A 13,020-nucleotide genomic window follows, 5' to 3' on the forward strand; every position below is an offset into this window, starting at 1 on the left:
TGGCTCTTCCCTATAACCCCTCATCTAGATAATCTGAGACAAAAAAAAAACCAAACAACTACACCCTTCATACAAATTGGATCTGTGAAACAGCCTTAGAGAAACTTTAAAATAAAAATAATCTTCTGGAGCTTGTCATACTGAGCTCAAATCATCTGCTAATTTCAGCACTGTATTTAAGGTGCCTTTTGAGAGCACTTAGAAACATTCTGGCATTACAATCCAGTAATTTCTCCTCCCCATTACCCACATGAATAATATCTACTCAGTGCTCTAATGCTAAATACATTTATCTGCTGTATCAAAGCCCTCCTACCTCATACACTAATGAATTAACTTGATATTTATTAAAAGCCCGTGACTCAGAAACATTTCACTTCCTTTGAGATGAAAAATACATTGTACTGAAAAGAAAAAAAAAACCTAACCCACCCCACTGGTTCATTACCTTACAAAGACTCAGAGATGACTCACTCCTGAATTGTATTCTCTGTCTACAACTAAAAGTGACAATTGCAACACAACTGGGTGGGCAAGGAAGGCAGGCCTTTGCCCAAGGCTGCAGAATCCATGCTGTGATTTTAGGCTGCACAACTGCAGATGCAAAAGGAAGAGAATATTGCCATGCCACTTCACTTAAAATGAGCAATTCCTATGCACACCAACATTTGCTTCACTGGCAATTTATAATACATGTGTCTGCAGATTCTTCCCCTTGAAACATACTTGTTGATGACTGTGGCTTTTAGAAACCATTTCATAACCAGAAGGAGACAACAGTTTTATGACAGTGGAGGAAAACTGAGTATCAACCTAACTATCCAGCTATATTTATCTATATATGGCTGTAGTTGCCTATATACATTGTTTTAGCATAAATAATAACAACAATAATGAAAACACCATTAAAGTTGAAATAGAACCCATATTTGAAAACACTGATTATTAATGTAATAAGGTCATCAATTGGAAGAGAATTCATAGGAGACTTGATTGGAAGGGAATTCGTAGGAGGCAAATAGTGATTGGAAAAGAATTCATAGGAGACTTGCTAATTTAAAGTAACTTCAGAATGAAAATGTGCATTGAGGAAAACCACAAGAACAATGCTTAGTTACAATGAATTAGTATTTCCCTTTGCTTTCAAGTACTTTTTTTTAATAGTCCTCTTTTTTCAGCCAACAGCAAATTTAAAAGGTACTCAGCAATTATTAAGCAGTAGTTGAAATCCATCAATGAACTGCATTTTATTTCCATTCTGGATGGTTTCATCTTAATTATTAGCTTTTAGCATTTACCATCTTGACTGCAGGCTCCATAAAGTTTGATGACATGAGGGTGGTTGACTTGTTTCAAAAGGTTGAACTCCGACAGGAGATCTCGCAGCTCACTCTGGGAAGCATTTTCTGCAGAAAATGACCAAACATACAGTTTTGCTTAGGAAAGCATCACTCTATGAGTTCTCTATGTACAGTCTGAATGTATGGGATCTACCGTCTCTCCCGGAGTTAGCAAGAGGTTGGAAAACTCCACACCTCCCCACAGGAGAGAACTTTTCCCATCTTTGGTGTCCTGCAGTCATTCACATCAGAACCAAGTGAATGAGACTGCTGCTGCTCTGGCTTGGTAGTGACCTGCTCTAAGCATTGCTCTGTCCTGATACAAATGACTGCAGAACAAAGAGGTCAGGTAAGAATCAGGAGCAGAGTCTGTAATGTCTTAAAGATGCCATGAAATTACTACAGACCTTTTCTGGCATTCTAAAGCAACTTCTTAGGGTGAATCAGTGCAATAAAAGCATCAGAAGCATATGAGAACCAAGATCTCACGTTGTTCAAATAAAAAAAGACTCACTCATTCCTTCTCCTAAATACATTTTCCAACAGAGTAAAAATCCACTGGCTTACTCTTGGAGCATACATCCAGATTTAGAGTTCAGAAGCTAAATGTACAGTTCAGACTGATTTTACTGGGGGACATGTACGCAGACTTCACTGATGTCAGTGAGAAACATGTGGCAACATATGGCCCCAAGAGGCTTTCTGAGCCTTTCAAGTGTTCTGCCTTTTTGCAGAACTCTTCAAACTGACAAGCTTCCTCTTTTGAGTGCACCAGGGCCTGAAGGAGATCCCTAGTCATAAAGGCACCATAGGTCAGTGATAACCCTTCTTCCTCATCCTTAATCTCTCTGACACACAGAACTGGCCTGGATACTTCCTCTAGTGTCATTACTGGGCATTGACAAGGATGTGTTTGTACTGATTTAAGGATAATAAAAACAAGTTTGTGTTCTGTTCTTTGGTACTGCACTGCACATTTCTTTTCATACAGGCTGTGAGCACCAAAGGATGTATTTGCCTATTCACGTGTCACCAGTTTGCTCTCCTTATAAAAACAGTTATTCTGTTCTACTGTTATGTTTGTATCAGCCTTATATTATCTTGCAGTCTAAATCTCCACTCAGAGTAGAGAATCTTCTACCACAGGGAGCACAGTCTCAGTCGGCCTCACTACTAATAAAGACTACAAAAAGTTAGGTAAAATGAAAAACTAAGAATGTCAACTTAATGCCTGTAAGAAAAGTCCTATTTTTGTAGTTTTGGAGCTGTATGATGTGAACAAACAGAATAGAGCAATGTTCCCCATGTACCATGCCTGTTTGTCTGCTGAAAAACCTAACTTCAAATGGAGACATTCAGCTCTAAAGCTTTATGCCACTTGTTTCAACAAATTGTGAATAATTTGTATTTATGTATTGGTTGGTGTTTTCTTCTTTAATTTTACTGTAATGAGGGCATTCATATCAAACAGGAGGTCAAATGTAATTCATATGAGAAAAATGTTAATAATGGGCTGAAAAAAAGAAATTCCATCTGTTCCTTTAAACCTCCATCCATATCTCCCAAGACTGTTTTGGCTTGCTAATTGCTTCCTGTTCCCTCCCCAGTACCTGATGCCAGTTGTCACAAGAGGGAGAGTCCTGCCCTGGTCTGCTCTTAAGCAGATTGTGCCCATTTACCCAAGCTGAGGCAGGAGATCTCTTTTCCACAATAAGAGGCTTCCCCATTAACATACTGGTGTGCCTACCATTGCCTTTTAAAGATCAGTCAGTGTGTAGCAGTCCTGAACACTTGGACAAGTGACCTGCTCTGCATCTGGTACAGAAAAAGCACGGGTGGTGTTTGCCTGATCCAAAATAACTGTCCTTTGTCCTTCCTGGCAACACTGCAAAGGCCACTGAAAGCTAGTGCACTGGTCCTTCAATTGTCATGTGTGAGCAGTAGAGTTAAGCCAATAATAAGCACATAAATATTTGCAGAATGACAAATGTTCTCCACGGTGAAGTTGGAAAGTGGAATTTCAGGTGACAATCTGCAATTTAATTTACATTACAGAAGGATTCATTAGAGCCTTAAGCATTACTATAAATGTCAGATCAATTTATTAAAATAAGGTGCTTAAAATAATGGTCTACTCCTTCGCATTGTCAATTCTTTCCCTCATAATGGCTAGGGAAAGCTGAATGTCAAACCATCTGCACGTAAAAGCAACATTTTTACCACTATTTCTTGGAATCTGAACTCAGTCACACATTGATGAAAGTGTGCCAGAAAAAGCAGTGTCGCTAAGTGCACAAATATACATGAGATGAAATAGCAGCTATTGTATTCACAGTGTAATACTACACATGTCATTACTTGAGTATTACAATACTTAATTAATATTCACATCTGAAAAATCTTTGTTCCTGGACTTCCTCCATAGGACCTACTGTGCACTGAACCTCTTGCAATGAAGGTATGCACTGCATAATGCATTTATTTCTTAGGTAAAGTGGTGGGATATGCAGCATCTTTCCTTTCAAGGAGTAGCACATGTGCTCTGAATGTAACAGAAATGATAATAAGAAGTATAACATTTTCCTGTAATGACGTGCTTTTACTTAGAAGCAGCAGCGAATGGTTCAGTGCAAGGTCTCGTATTATAATCTTAACATTATCTAGGCATTCTTTGCTTCCCCCAGGTTTAAAGTCTTAGGGAAAACTGAAGACAGCAGGAGACAGCACTGGGTTATTCAAGCCATTTCGACAGAGCTCCTACTGATTGAAAAGCAGATCAGAAAGGGTAAAACTAGACAGAATTCTCAATCAGAAGGGTAAGTTAACAGGTCTGCTCTGTCTCTTCACAAGATTATGACATGATTTATTTAAAAAGCTTTGTCCAAGGAAACTTGATAGAGGGAAAGAATCAGAAAGCTTTAACAAACCCTTGCACTATTCCATCAATGCCAAACAAAACTGAATACATTTGCTACGTCAAGACAGAGGCTCCTTGCACATCATGATTTGGAATTACTTACTTGGATCAATGTGATGCTAACTGCTAAAGTCACGAATCTGCAGATTGTGACTGTCAGAATAGATCAGAATGCTGGAAGAAAGAGGGGCTGTGACACTGCTGGGTTTTTTTCTTTCACTTTCACACTAGCCCCTCTTAAAATCCATTCAGCGCTTACCACAAATAGTTTGCAAACCAAGCCCTGACAGGAAGGTACCTTTTAACATTTTCACTGCCACAGTAGTATAGCCAGCCCTTCCCTTGAGTCGGAACGCTGTTGCCTTGACGACCTTTCCGAATTCTCCTTCTCCAAGAGTCTTGCCCAGAACTAGGTTCTTCCGAGGGAATTCCCACTTTGGATCTTCCTGCAGGACAGAAAAGAAGCCCTGTGAGATGAAGCAAGGAAAGGAAAGGAAAGGAAATCCTAATTCCTCAGGATTAGATGGACTTCAGTGTTTGGTCGCTCTTTTAATTAGTATCAGTGTGTTCTTATAAAAGTTTTTGGATATTGAGATATATTCCAAATGTACTCTCCCTTACCTGAAAACAACTCCTTCAAAACAGGCTGTACATGAAGTCTATGGATAATGGATTTTATTTACAGGTCTGGGAAACTGGGTACAAATGAAAAATGAAATGATACAGGATAAATGCTTGATTTCAGAATAACTACAAATATGTGACATTCATGGAGAAGTAAATCAGTTTTACTCCCAGAATAAGGCTTTCTCTTAAGGCCTGATCAGACACAGAAATCATCCTTTCATAAAATTACTGCTAGTAAGCCTTAAGGTTGCGTAATTATGACAGATGTACAAACCAGTCAAGAAACTAAGGCAAAAAGAGCACAAGGTCTGTGATGACCTCTTTACCTAACACTCAAATAGATTTGATGATTCCATATAAAGTGGCCGTGTTTCTCTACCATGTTGGTTGATGAAAACATCCCATCTGGCAGGAATCCTCGGTAGTGTGTGATTTGAAGCAGGAATAAATAGAGTAAGGGTATGACAGTATGACTGGGCAAAAGTCCTATAATGTGGGTAAAAGTCCCACACCAACTGAGATCTGTGTATCAGAAATCAGGAAGAGATCACAGGAGGGATTTTTTTGTAATGTTTTAAACTTAGCCATGTTGTAGTATGTTGAGACATCATAGAGAGTACAAACCTGCTCATCATTAGTACTTAGCTGGACAATGTTAGAAGCAAAATCATAGTACTGCCACATGCAGTTAAATTAGAAAAAAATCATCTTAATTAGATTAAATCAGACCTAAATTGCTACAATATATTAAAGCGTAACAAAAAAGGAAGAACATACTGGCCTTATAGAGAAAATTAAAATGTTCATCCAATTACCCATGAAGTATCTTTAGCGCACGTGATTTCCAGTGCTGTTATTTGAAGGCAATGGGTGTTTCCATGAACGGACCGCATTCCTGTAACATCGTCTGCATGCATAAACAGGATGGACACCAAAACTGAGCATGCAAAATGGCATCAGGCTTACTGGGATTTTAAAGGTGTCTACAGACACCTGGTTCTCCATGGAATCCAGGGAAGGCCGGCGGACGTTGCTGGAAGAGTAGCTGATGGGGTAGGGCTGCGCCGGGCGCCGGAACGTCATTTCCGCAGAGGCGATGGGCGGCTTCGGGGAATTCTTGTGGTAACGGTGGATGCAGTAGAAGGAAACCAGCACGGAGATGACGAAGCACAGCACCACTGCCCCGGTGATCACAGTCTTGCACACGTCATCGCACAGTTGCTCTGTGGACCAACGAGAGCTTCTTAGAACTTTCCTTGTGGTATCAAGCTTCTGCATAGTAATTCAGTTTAAAAGATGCAAACTGTTTCATGCTATGTTCATTATTAGCCAAAATAAAAACTATCTAAAATATCCATTATCTGTTTCAAACAACTGCACAAAGCTTTTCTCTTTAAACAAAGGTCAAGGTAAGACGCAATGCACTCCTCCTCCTAGTACCATGGGTGATGGTTATCTCTGACATTTTGAAGCTGAGATTTTTCAGAAATTATCAGAAAGCTGGAATAATTTCAAAGTAACAAAAATCATTATTCTAATTCTCCTAGCTGCCTCTGCAAATATCAGCTAAGTCGCACTGAAATGCAAATGCTGATGGAAATCAAAGGATGACCTGTTTGTCAAGCAGTAATGAATAAAAAAGGATCTTTAGGTAAGGCTATAAATAACCCACTCTGGAAGTTTTCAGGTTCCATAGTGCATGTCAAGGTGCTAGCTCCTCACTAGTTTTGCATTAGCAGGCTCTGACGAAAGATACAATTTATTAACACGGCCACAAGACTGTTCTATATGTACACATAATATACACGGAGAAAAAGATTACTACAGCAGATAGACTCACCTTTGATATCATCTTTCTCACAATAACAGTTCTGTCTTGGGAAGCAGTAACAAATCCCATGTCCTGACTTAATTCCAAGATTTCCAATGCCCTTCCCGTGGCCACCAATAATGTTTCCACCTAATCAAATACAGACAACAGGCTAAGATTCTTACATGTAGGTAAAGGGAAAAGAAAAGGCTCAGTTTCCCGTGGGTTTACCCCAGTATGAATCTGAAATCTGACTGAGGAGCACAGGGCTGGGATAATGACAGAGACTCCTGAGGGAGATGGAAGACTCTAAATTGTGAAGTTCCTGAGATCCTGGAATGGGGGTACCTTGCCCATTTAAACATCAGTCCTCATTAGCGGTTACTGAGTTCTGTTCTTGCTTCTGATGCAAATTTCCACTTACCTTAGTAAAGTCAGCCTACTGTTCTAGATATCACTTGTTCCATTGTCAAATAGAGATAACACTTAACCACCTCTGCAAAATGCCACAGGGAAGTCTAGTCAAAGCACTAAGAGTAAATGTCAATTGGAAGTGTTACAAAAATGAACCTATCTAAAAGTGCACTATTTAATATTAGAAAAAGAAGAGCAGAAACTTGTACTCTTGATTTCAAGTAGTTCTTCATGCAGACTAGCCACATTTCCAAGTAAATAATTTTTTTTCTTCATATGTTATAAAAATGACCATTAGTAGCGACATTTTTATCTCTAAACTGCCTTAACCACAAAGAGCATTTTACAGACAGCTCAAGTGGTTAATTTTGGAAGAGAATCTGTTGAGTCACCGCTCTCTGAGCTGACACTTAAAAGCACTGGTGTTCCCAAAAACTCCTCATTATCCTCCCTGCCTCTGCCCAGACAACTTCCTCCATCATAAAGAGGTGATGAAATAAAATTTCCATTTGCCTCAGAAAATCGTATGCATTTATCAATATCTGCACATTTGAAGAGCTGGAAGAAGAGGAAAGGAGGGAATGACCCAGTCCTACCTAACCTGGTCTCATGCACTTGCTTACTACATGCAAGTCTCTTGCTCAGGATGTAAATAGGTTGCCTCTATTTGATAAGCACAGCCACAGCACCAGCTGCTTCAGCTGAGTGCCCTTGAATGTAATATTCATAGTGTTACAGTGAGAAAGCAATTTTGGGACTCAAGGACATAGCCATCATAATGACAAATGAATTACGAAAATAAGTATTTTCACAACCGTCTGTACTTAAAGAATATCCTTGATCTTAACGCATCTTGGCCTCTTGTTTGCCATTCCCAAAGAAACGTCCCCTGCCAGTAAAAGCTGATAAAATAGTACTCCTGCAGCTCTGAGCTCCCAGAACACACTCATTTTTTGTCTGCAAGTATACTGCTTTTGGGCACCAGCCCAGGTTCTCAATTGTGTCAAGTCATGTACACAATTATTCAACTCAGGTGTTAAAAGGGCACGCATTACATCCTGAAAACTTGTCTTACTCGCCTGCTTATTATCCAGTAAGACAAGATTTCTTTCAGGCTTCTGTGGAGCAAAACATTTGATGTTGCGTATGTTGTACATATTTTAGCATTGCAGCCCCTGGCACAAATATTTCCACTTCCAAAATGGCAAATTAACGCAATTATTACCAATAAAGAATTCTTTTCAGATGATTAGAGAAGTTACTTGTATTTCCTTCAAGCATTTCTCCCACTTAAGGGATTGTTTTTATTCACTCTGATGAAATAATTATCTTCCTGATAACGCTAATTTACAATACACAACCCATCTTGCACGTAAGAAATACAAAGAAGCCTCTTTAGTAATTAATTTTATAGAAGAACATTAAGTCCCAGCCTGTAAGAAAATGCTAATTCCTCCAAGACTCCATTTTAAAATCTAAACCTGGAGTATATGATGTCAGAGTCAGAAAAAGCATTCAAGAAACATGTATGTCTTTATTCCTGAATTTGACTGTCAGATAAAAAGATTCACTTAAAAATTATAATCTCACAGAAGATGGAAATTGCTCAAGAGATTTACACTGTTTTTTCTACCCTGTATATCTTCAGAGTGAGTTGTGAACTTGCAGGTATTTACAGGTGTATGAGTGGAGTACGCTCAAGTAAAAAGAACCAACACAATTTCATTTCAATTCTTCCTTCATAAATTCTTCCTTCATAAATCCTGCTCATATGAGTCTCTGCCTGGATCTTCAAATAGGTAAGGCATTGAATCATCCTGATGGCCACCTGTCAAAAAAAGGGCAGGTACATTTCCCCAGATGATCTTTTGTAAACACATTTATTTTAAACGGAAATTTGTTTCTTCTTACTCATTTACCCAGGAGTTCAAATAGGCATGGTTCCTAGCATACTGTACTTGAGTTAGGAAGTGGGGCATTAACGTGCCCAGAACCTATGCCTCTTCAGCAAGCACCTCCACTGAAAAACACCAGCTGTGCATGAACAGGGAGCAGAATGGGAATTACTGAGAAAACCTTATCCTTCCATCAGTCAGCCCACGGTGTCACCTGCCTGGCTCAAAAAGGTCAAGCTTAATCCCCATAACCTTAACTCGCTTGTATGATTCAAATGCAAGTGTGGCAAGGCAGAGATGTTGAGCTTGTAAAAGTATCTGCACTTGGGAAAGTGACATTTGAGAATTGATCAGAGGTGAAACAGAAAAGCCCATCCTCAAACGTTCCCTACTTGTGCAGTCTTGGGGGCACACAGCCGGGTCTCTGCCCTCCACCACGTCACAGACGCCATCCGGACAAGTCTTGATGCTCGGGGTGCACGTGGAATAGTTTGTGGTGATCCCTGTTAACAGAGAAACAGCTGCACTAACACCACGAGGAAGAAAAGTGAATTGCATCTTCCCAGGGCACACTAACACTCCAAAGCACGTGTTATGGTGCCTTTTAAAATGAACACCCGTGACTACAAACACCAGCTAAAGTGACAGGCAAGACAACAGATAAAGGCAACCGGAAGAAACAATTTTTTGCTATCTTCTCTGCTTTTGACAGCCCTCTGGCCATGTCACTTGCAGTTACTGTGAACACTGCTTGAAAAAGAGCTGGCTGACCACTTTGAGACTGAAGAGCAGCTTTCACAACTGAGGATTTCTCTACACAATTTCACCCACTTGAATACGAGGATTACAAGTGGTTGTAGAGAATGTATGACACTTACACAGTGTGAAGGGATCAAGCACCAACACAGAATCGCTGTTCTGCAGGAGTCGAGCGCTGTCACCCGTCAGATCTGTGCTACAGACCACAGAAAGAGACAGTGCTTTGTGCTCACTGTCTGCTGGGTGCACCTGCTCCAGTCACACTGCTGCAAGCTCAGTTCACTGCCCGCTGGCTCATGTATCGTGTCAGCATCACCAGGGACAAGATGAGGAACGGCCCTTCCAACTTCCCCTCATTTTCCTTTTTAGTGCACACTGCATATGGGTATTATGATTACTATTTTACCCCAAGCTTCTGTGTAGTTTATCATACCGTGTTTTCCAGCCAGAATAAATCAGTTTGTATCTACGGAAGTCAAATGCCTAACTACAACTCAACAGAAGATTGACTTCACACAACATAAATGTACCTTTCCCACTCCCCTGTCTCCACTGGCATCTTCCTGTTAGCACTCCCAGGCCGCCACACTCTTCACATTCAGCACGGTGCTTACTTATAGCACAAGAGTCAGGGCAGTCCTCTTCTTTTTTTAACACTGTTGGGAAAAATTCAGGACAAGGGAATTGAAGGTCAGGGGACCAGCTCAAAACAGGAGAACTGTTTTTAGGGATATATGGGAAGGAAAGAAAGATGAAGAAAGCAGTGAAAACTGCCTGTCCCAATTATCAGAAAACTTAGAAAACAATTAAAGAAAAGCCCAGGTGTTCCTTTTCTGTGAAATAAAAGATTAACAGCAAGATCGTGAAAGACATGGTTACGTCTGTTTGACAGCACACTGTCATTGCCTAGAACTATAGATATGTACAAACATACTGATATAACAGAAAAAAGGAGAGCACAAATACTTACAGCTTCATACAGAACATTTAATTTGGGGGAAAATACTTAGCTCTTGGGCTAACACAGTAGTAACCCAAAGAGCACCAGCTAGAAATGTATGTTTTCAGACAGTATGAGGCTTGTACAAAAAGAAAAGCATGCTTTTGTTTCTTTTTCTTCAACCCATTTGCTCTTGGCACAGGAGTTCTGATCTGATAAAACGTAACAGAGGTGTTTATCAGGTACAATTTTTTGTACAGTTTTGCATGAAATGCAATATAATTTTCAGAGAAATGCTTCCAGTGAAATCCTCCTCTGTGGGTGTTACAGGGTATTTCTAACTTCCTTCCCCATACAGTTGGGTCATCACACTGCCCATTAAGAACTCAAATTCAGTGTGATTGCTACATGAATATTAAGAAAACTATTAAAAAAATTGTAGAGAGAAAGGAGGAGAAAAATCAATGAACATACTTAGGCCACACAGTTCTTTCTTCAAATAGATAGACACACACACACACATATATACCTAGGGACACTTTTTCTTCTTCCACGGGAATATGTGAAATACAAAATAAAGGTCACACACACACACAAAAGATTCTTCTAAATCAAAGGTCATCATGAACACGATGAATTGCATACAATATCCCAACTTTCTGTGCATCAGTTCTTCAAACAAATAGCTAGTACAGGAAAGTACAACTCAAAACTCAAAATCCAAACTCTGTGACCTGTATCTGGTATCTCAGACTCAATTTCATCATTAACGCCATCATTTTGCAGATGACCCTGCTAACACATCACCTCATACCGGTAACACTTGTTAATAAATAAACAAATAAATAGTTCTGACTGGAGAACTTACAAGTCCCTTCCAGGACAACAGTGAGGAGGGTTTTGGTGTGTTTCCTGCTCTGCTTGTCTGTAGCTTGAACAGTGTATTGTATTTCCTTGCATTCGGGTCTGCGCAGCACAGTGGAATCGTTCACGTAGAGGCTCCCGTATTTGTCCTCTCGGCCTTGCAGAATGCTGACAGGATAGCAGCTGGCGTTGGGGGACAGCAGCTTGTAGGTGATGTTTACACCACGGAATTTCATGCAGTTTTCAATGCAGATCTTTCCTATCTAGGCTCAAACACCAACAAAGAAATCACAGGCAGGAACAAAACTCGACACAAAAAATATTTAGTGCTTCTCAAGAATATCTGAAATAAAGTGGAGCATACTATACCTTGCAAAATTCAGTGTTTATTTGGGGTTTACAGATTTGTTATTTTCCTACAAATGCAGTATGCAAATGCTTTAAATGTGATTTATTCTAAGTAAAAAAGAGAAGTAAAGCATTACAGTTGTCTTCAGACTAGCAGTGGAAATGCAAAAAGCCTTGAAACAGAGTCAGTGGTATTTGGTGCCTACTGCTGACGGTCAGCAGTGTTCAGTGAGAACAAGACCCTGTGATAAGGGAAATTCTGAGTTCAATCTCTGCTCTGTCCCAGGCTGACCACTGAAAGAAACTTCTGTTGTCTTTGAGACATCAAAGAGCTCAGCGTGAACAAAGCTGAGACTCTCTTCAAATAACATAGAAATTGCTATTACATAATTTTTATAATATTACAGTCAAAAAGTTTCTGACCAGAAGAGCTCTCTGAAAGCCTTAAAAGGAAAAAGATCCTCGTTGTTTCCCATCTACAATTTTAAAACATTTTAATCTAAAAATGAAAATACGTTAGTTTGCCATATTTGAACTTCTGTGTGCCAGAGTATCGAGGCTAGAACACTCCTCAGTCTAAAACACATCATCTAAGAAGCACAGGAATGTAAAGCACCATCTCCTGTCCAGCTCCTATAGGAACTGATCCAAAGCTCACTTTGGTTTTTCCATTTGCAAGAGTGGGATTTCAATCAAGCCCAGAGGCATTGGCTTTCTTTGCAGGGAAAACCACAATGTGAAGGGTGGGGTGTTATTGAAAGGAACTTGGTGATGGACTATTTTCAAATGCTGCAGTTAAGAAATGTTTCCAAGAAGCACCACTGCTGGTAAAAGCATATCTGTACATCTTGGTTTCAGCATTCTTACTAAAGAATGTTATTTAAAAAAAGACATTTTTGTGTACCAAGGTCTCTTCCCATGAACCTGGACTATTTACAATCAGAGAGGAAGCCTTTACAGTTCTAGAAGCACACTCTGTTATAGGATAATCCCACTCCATCTTATTCCCATTCACATCACTGATGGGTCATTTGGCACCATTCCCGTCGGGATTTTAGGCAGCAGGATAACACAAAGACTATTAAAGCCATCAGAAGCAAGGCCAT

General features: G+C 39.8%; 1 protein-coding gene across 3 annotated transcripts in view; it reads right to left on the reverse strand.

Moving 5' to 3' along the window:
- RET (ret proto-oncogene) overlaps positions 1-13,020 on the reverse strand; it is a 76,957-nt gene that overhangs the window by 16,478 nt on the left and 47,459 nt on the right. For 2 of the 3 annotated variants that reach the window (XM_040071748.1, XM_058421558.1), the window contains exons 7-13: positions 11,571-11,829; positions 10,293-10,418; positions 9,396-9,506; positions 6,725-6,844; positions 5,851-6,107; positions 4,556-4,703; positions 1,299-1,406 (exon numbers count right to left, since the gene is read on the reverse strand). In XM_040071748.1, coding sequence (XP_039927682.1) covers positions 1,299-1,406; positions 4,556-4,703; positions 5,851-6,107; positions 6,725-6,844; positions 9,396-9,506; positions 10,293-10,418; positions 11,571-11,829 — 1,129 coding nt within the window. The remainder of the gene's footprint in view (positions 1-1,298; positions 1,407-4,555; positions 4,704-5,850; positions 6,108-6,724; positions 6,845-9,395; positions 9,507-10,292; positions 10,419-11,570; positions 11,830-13,020) is intronic. The other variant, XM_058421557.1, reaches the window with a different exon arrangement.

Source organism: Hirundo rustica, chromosome 8 (assembly GCF_015227805.2).
Source record: "Hirundo rustica isolate bHirRus1 chromosome 8, bHirRus1.pri.v3, whole genome shotgun sequence".
Taxonomy (NCBI): Eukaryota; Metazoa; Chordata; class Aves; order Passeriformes; family Hirundinidae; genus Hirundo; species Hirundo rustica.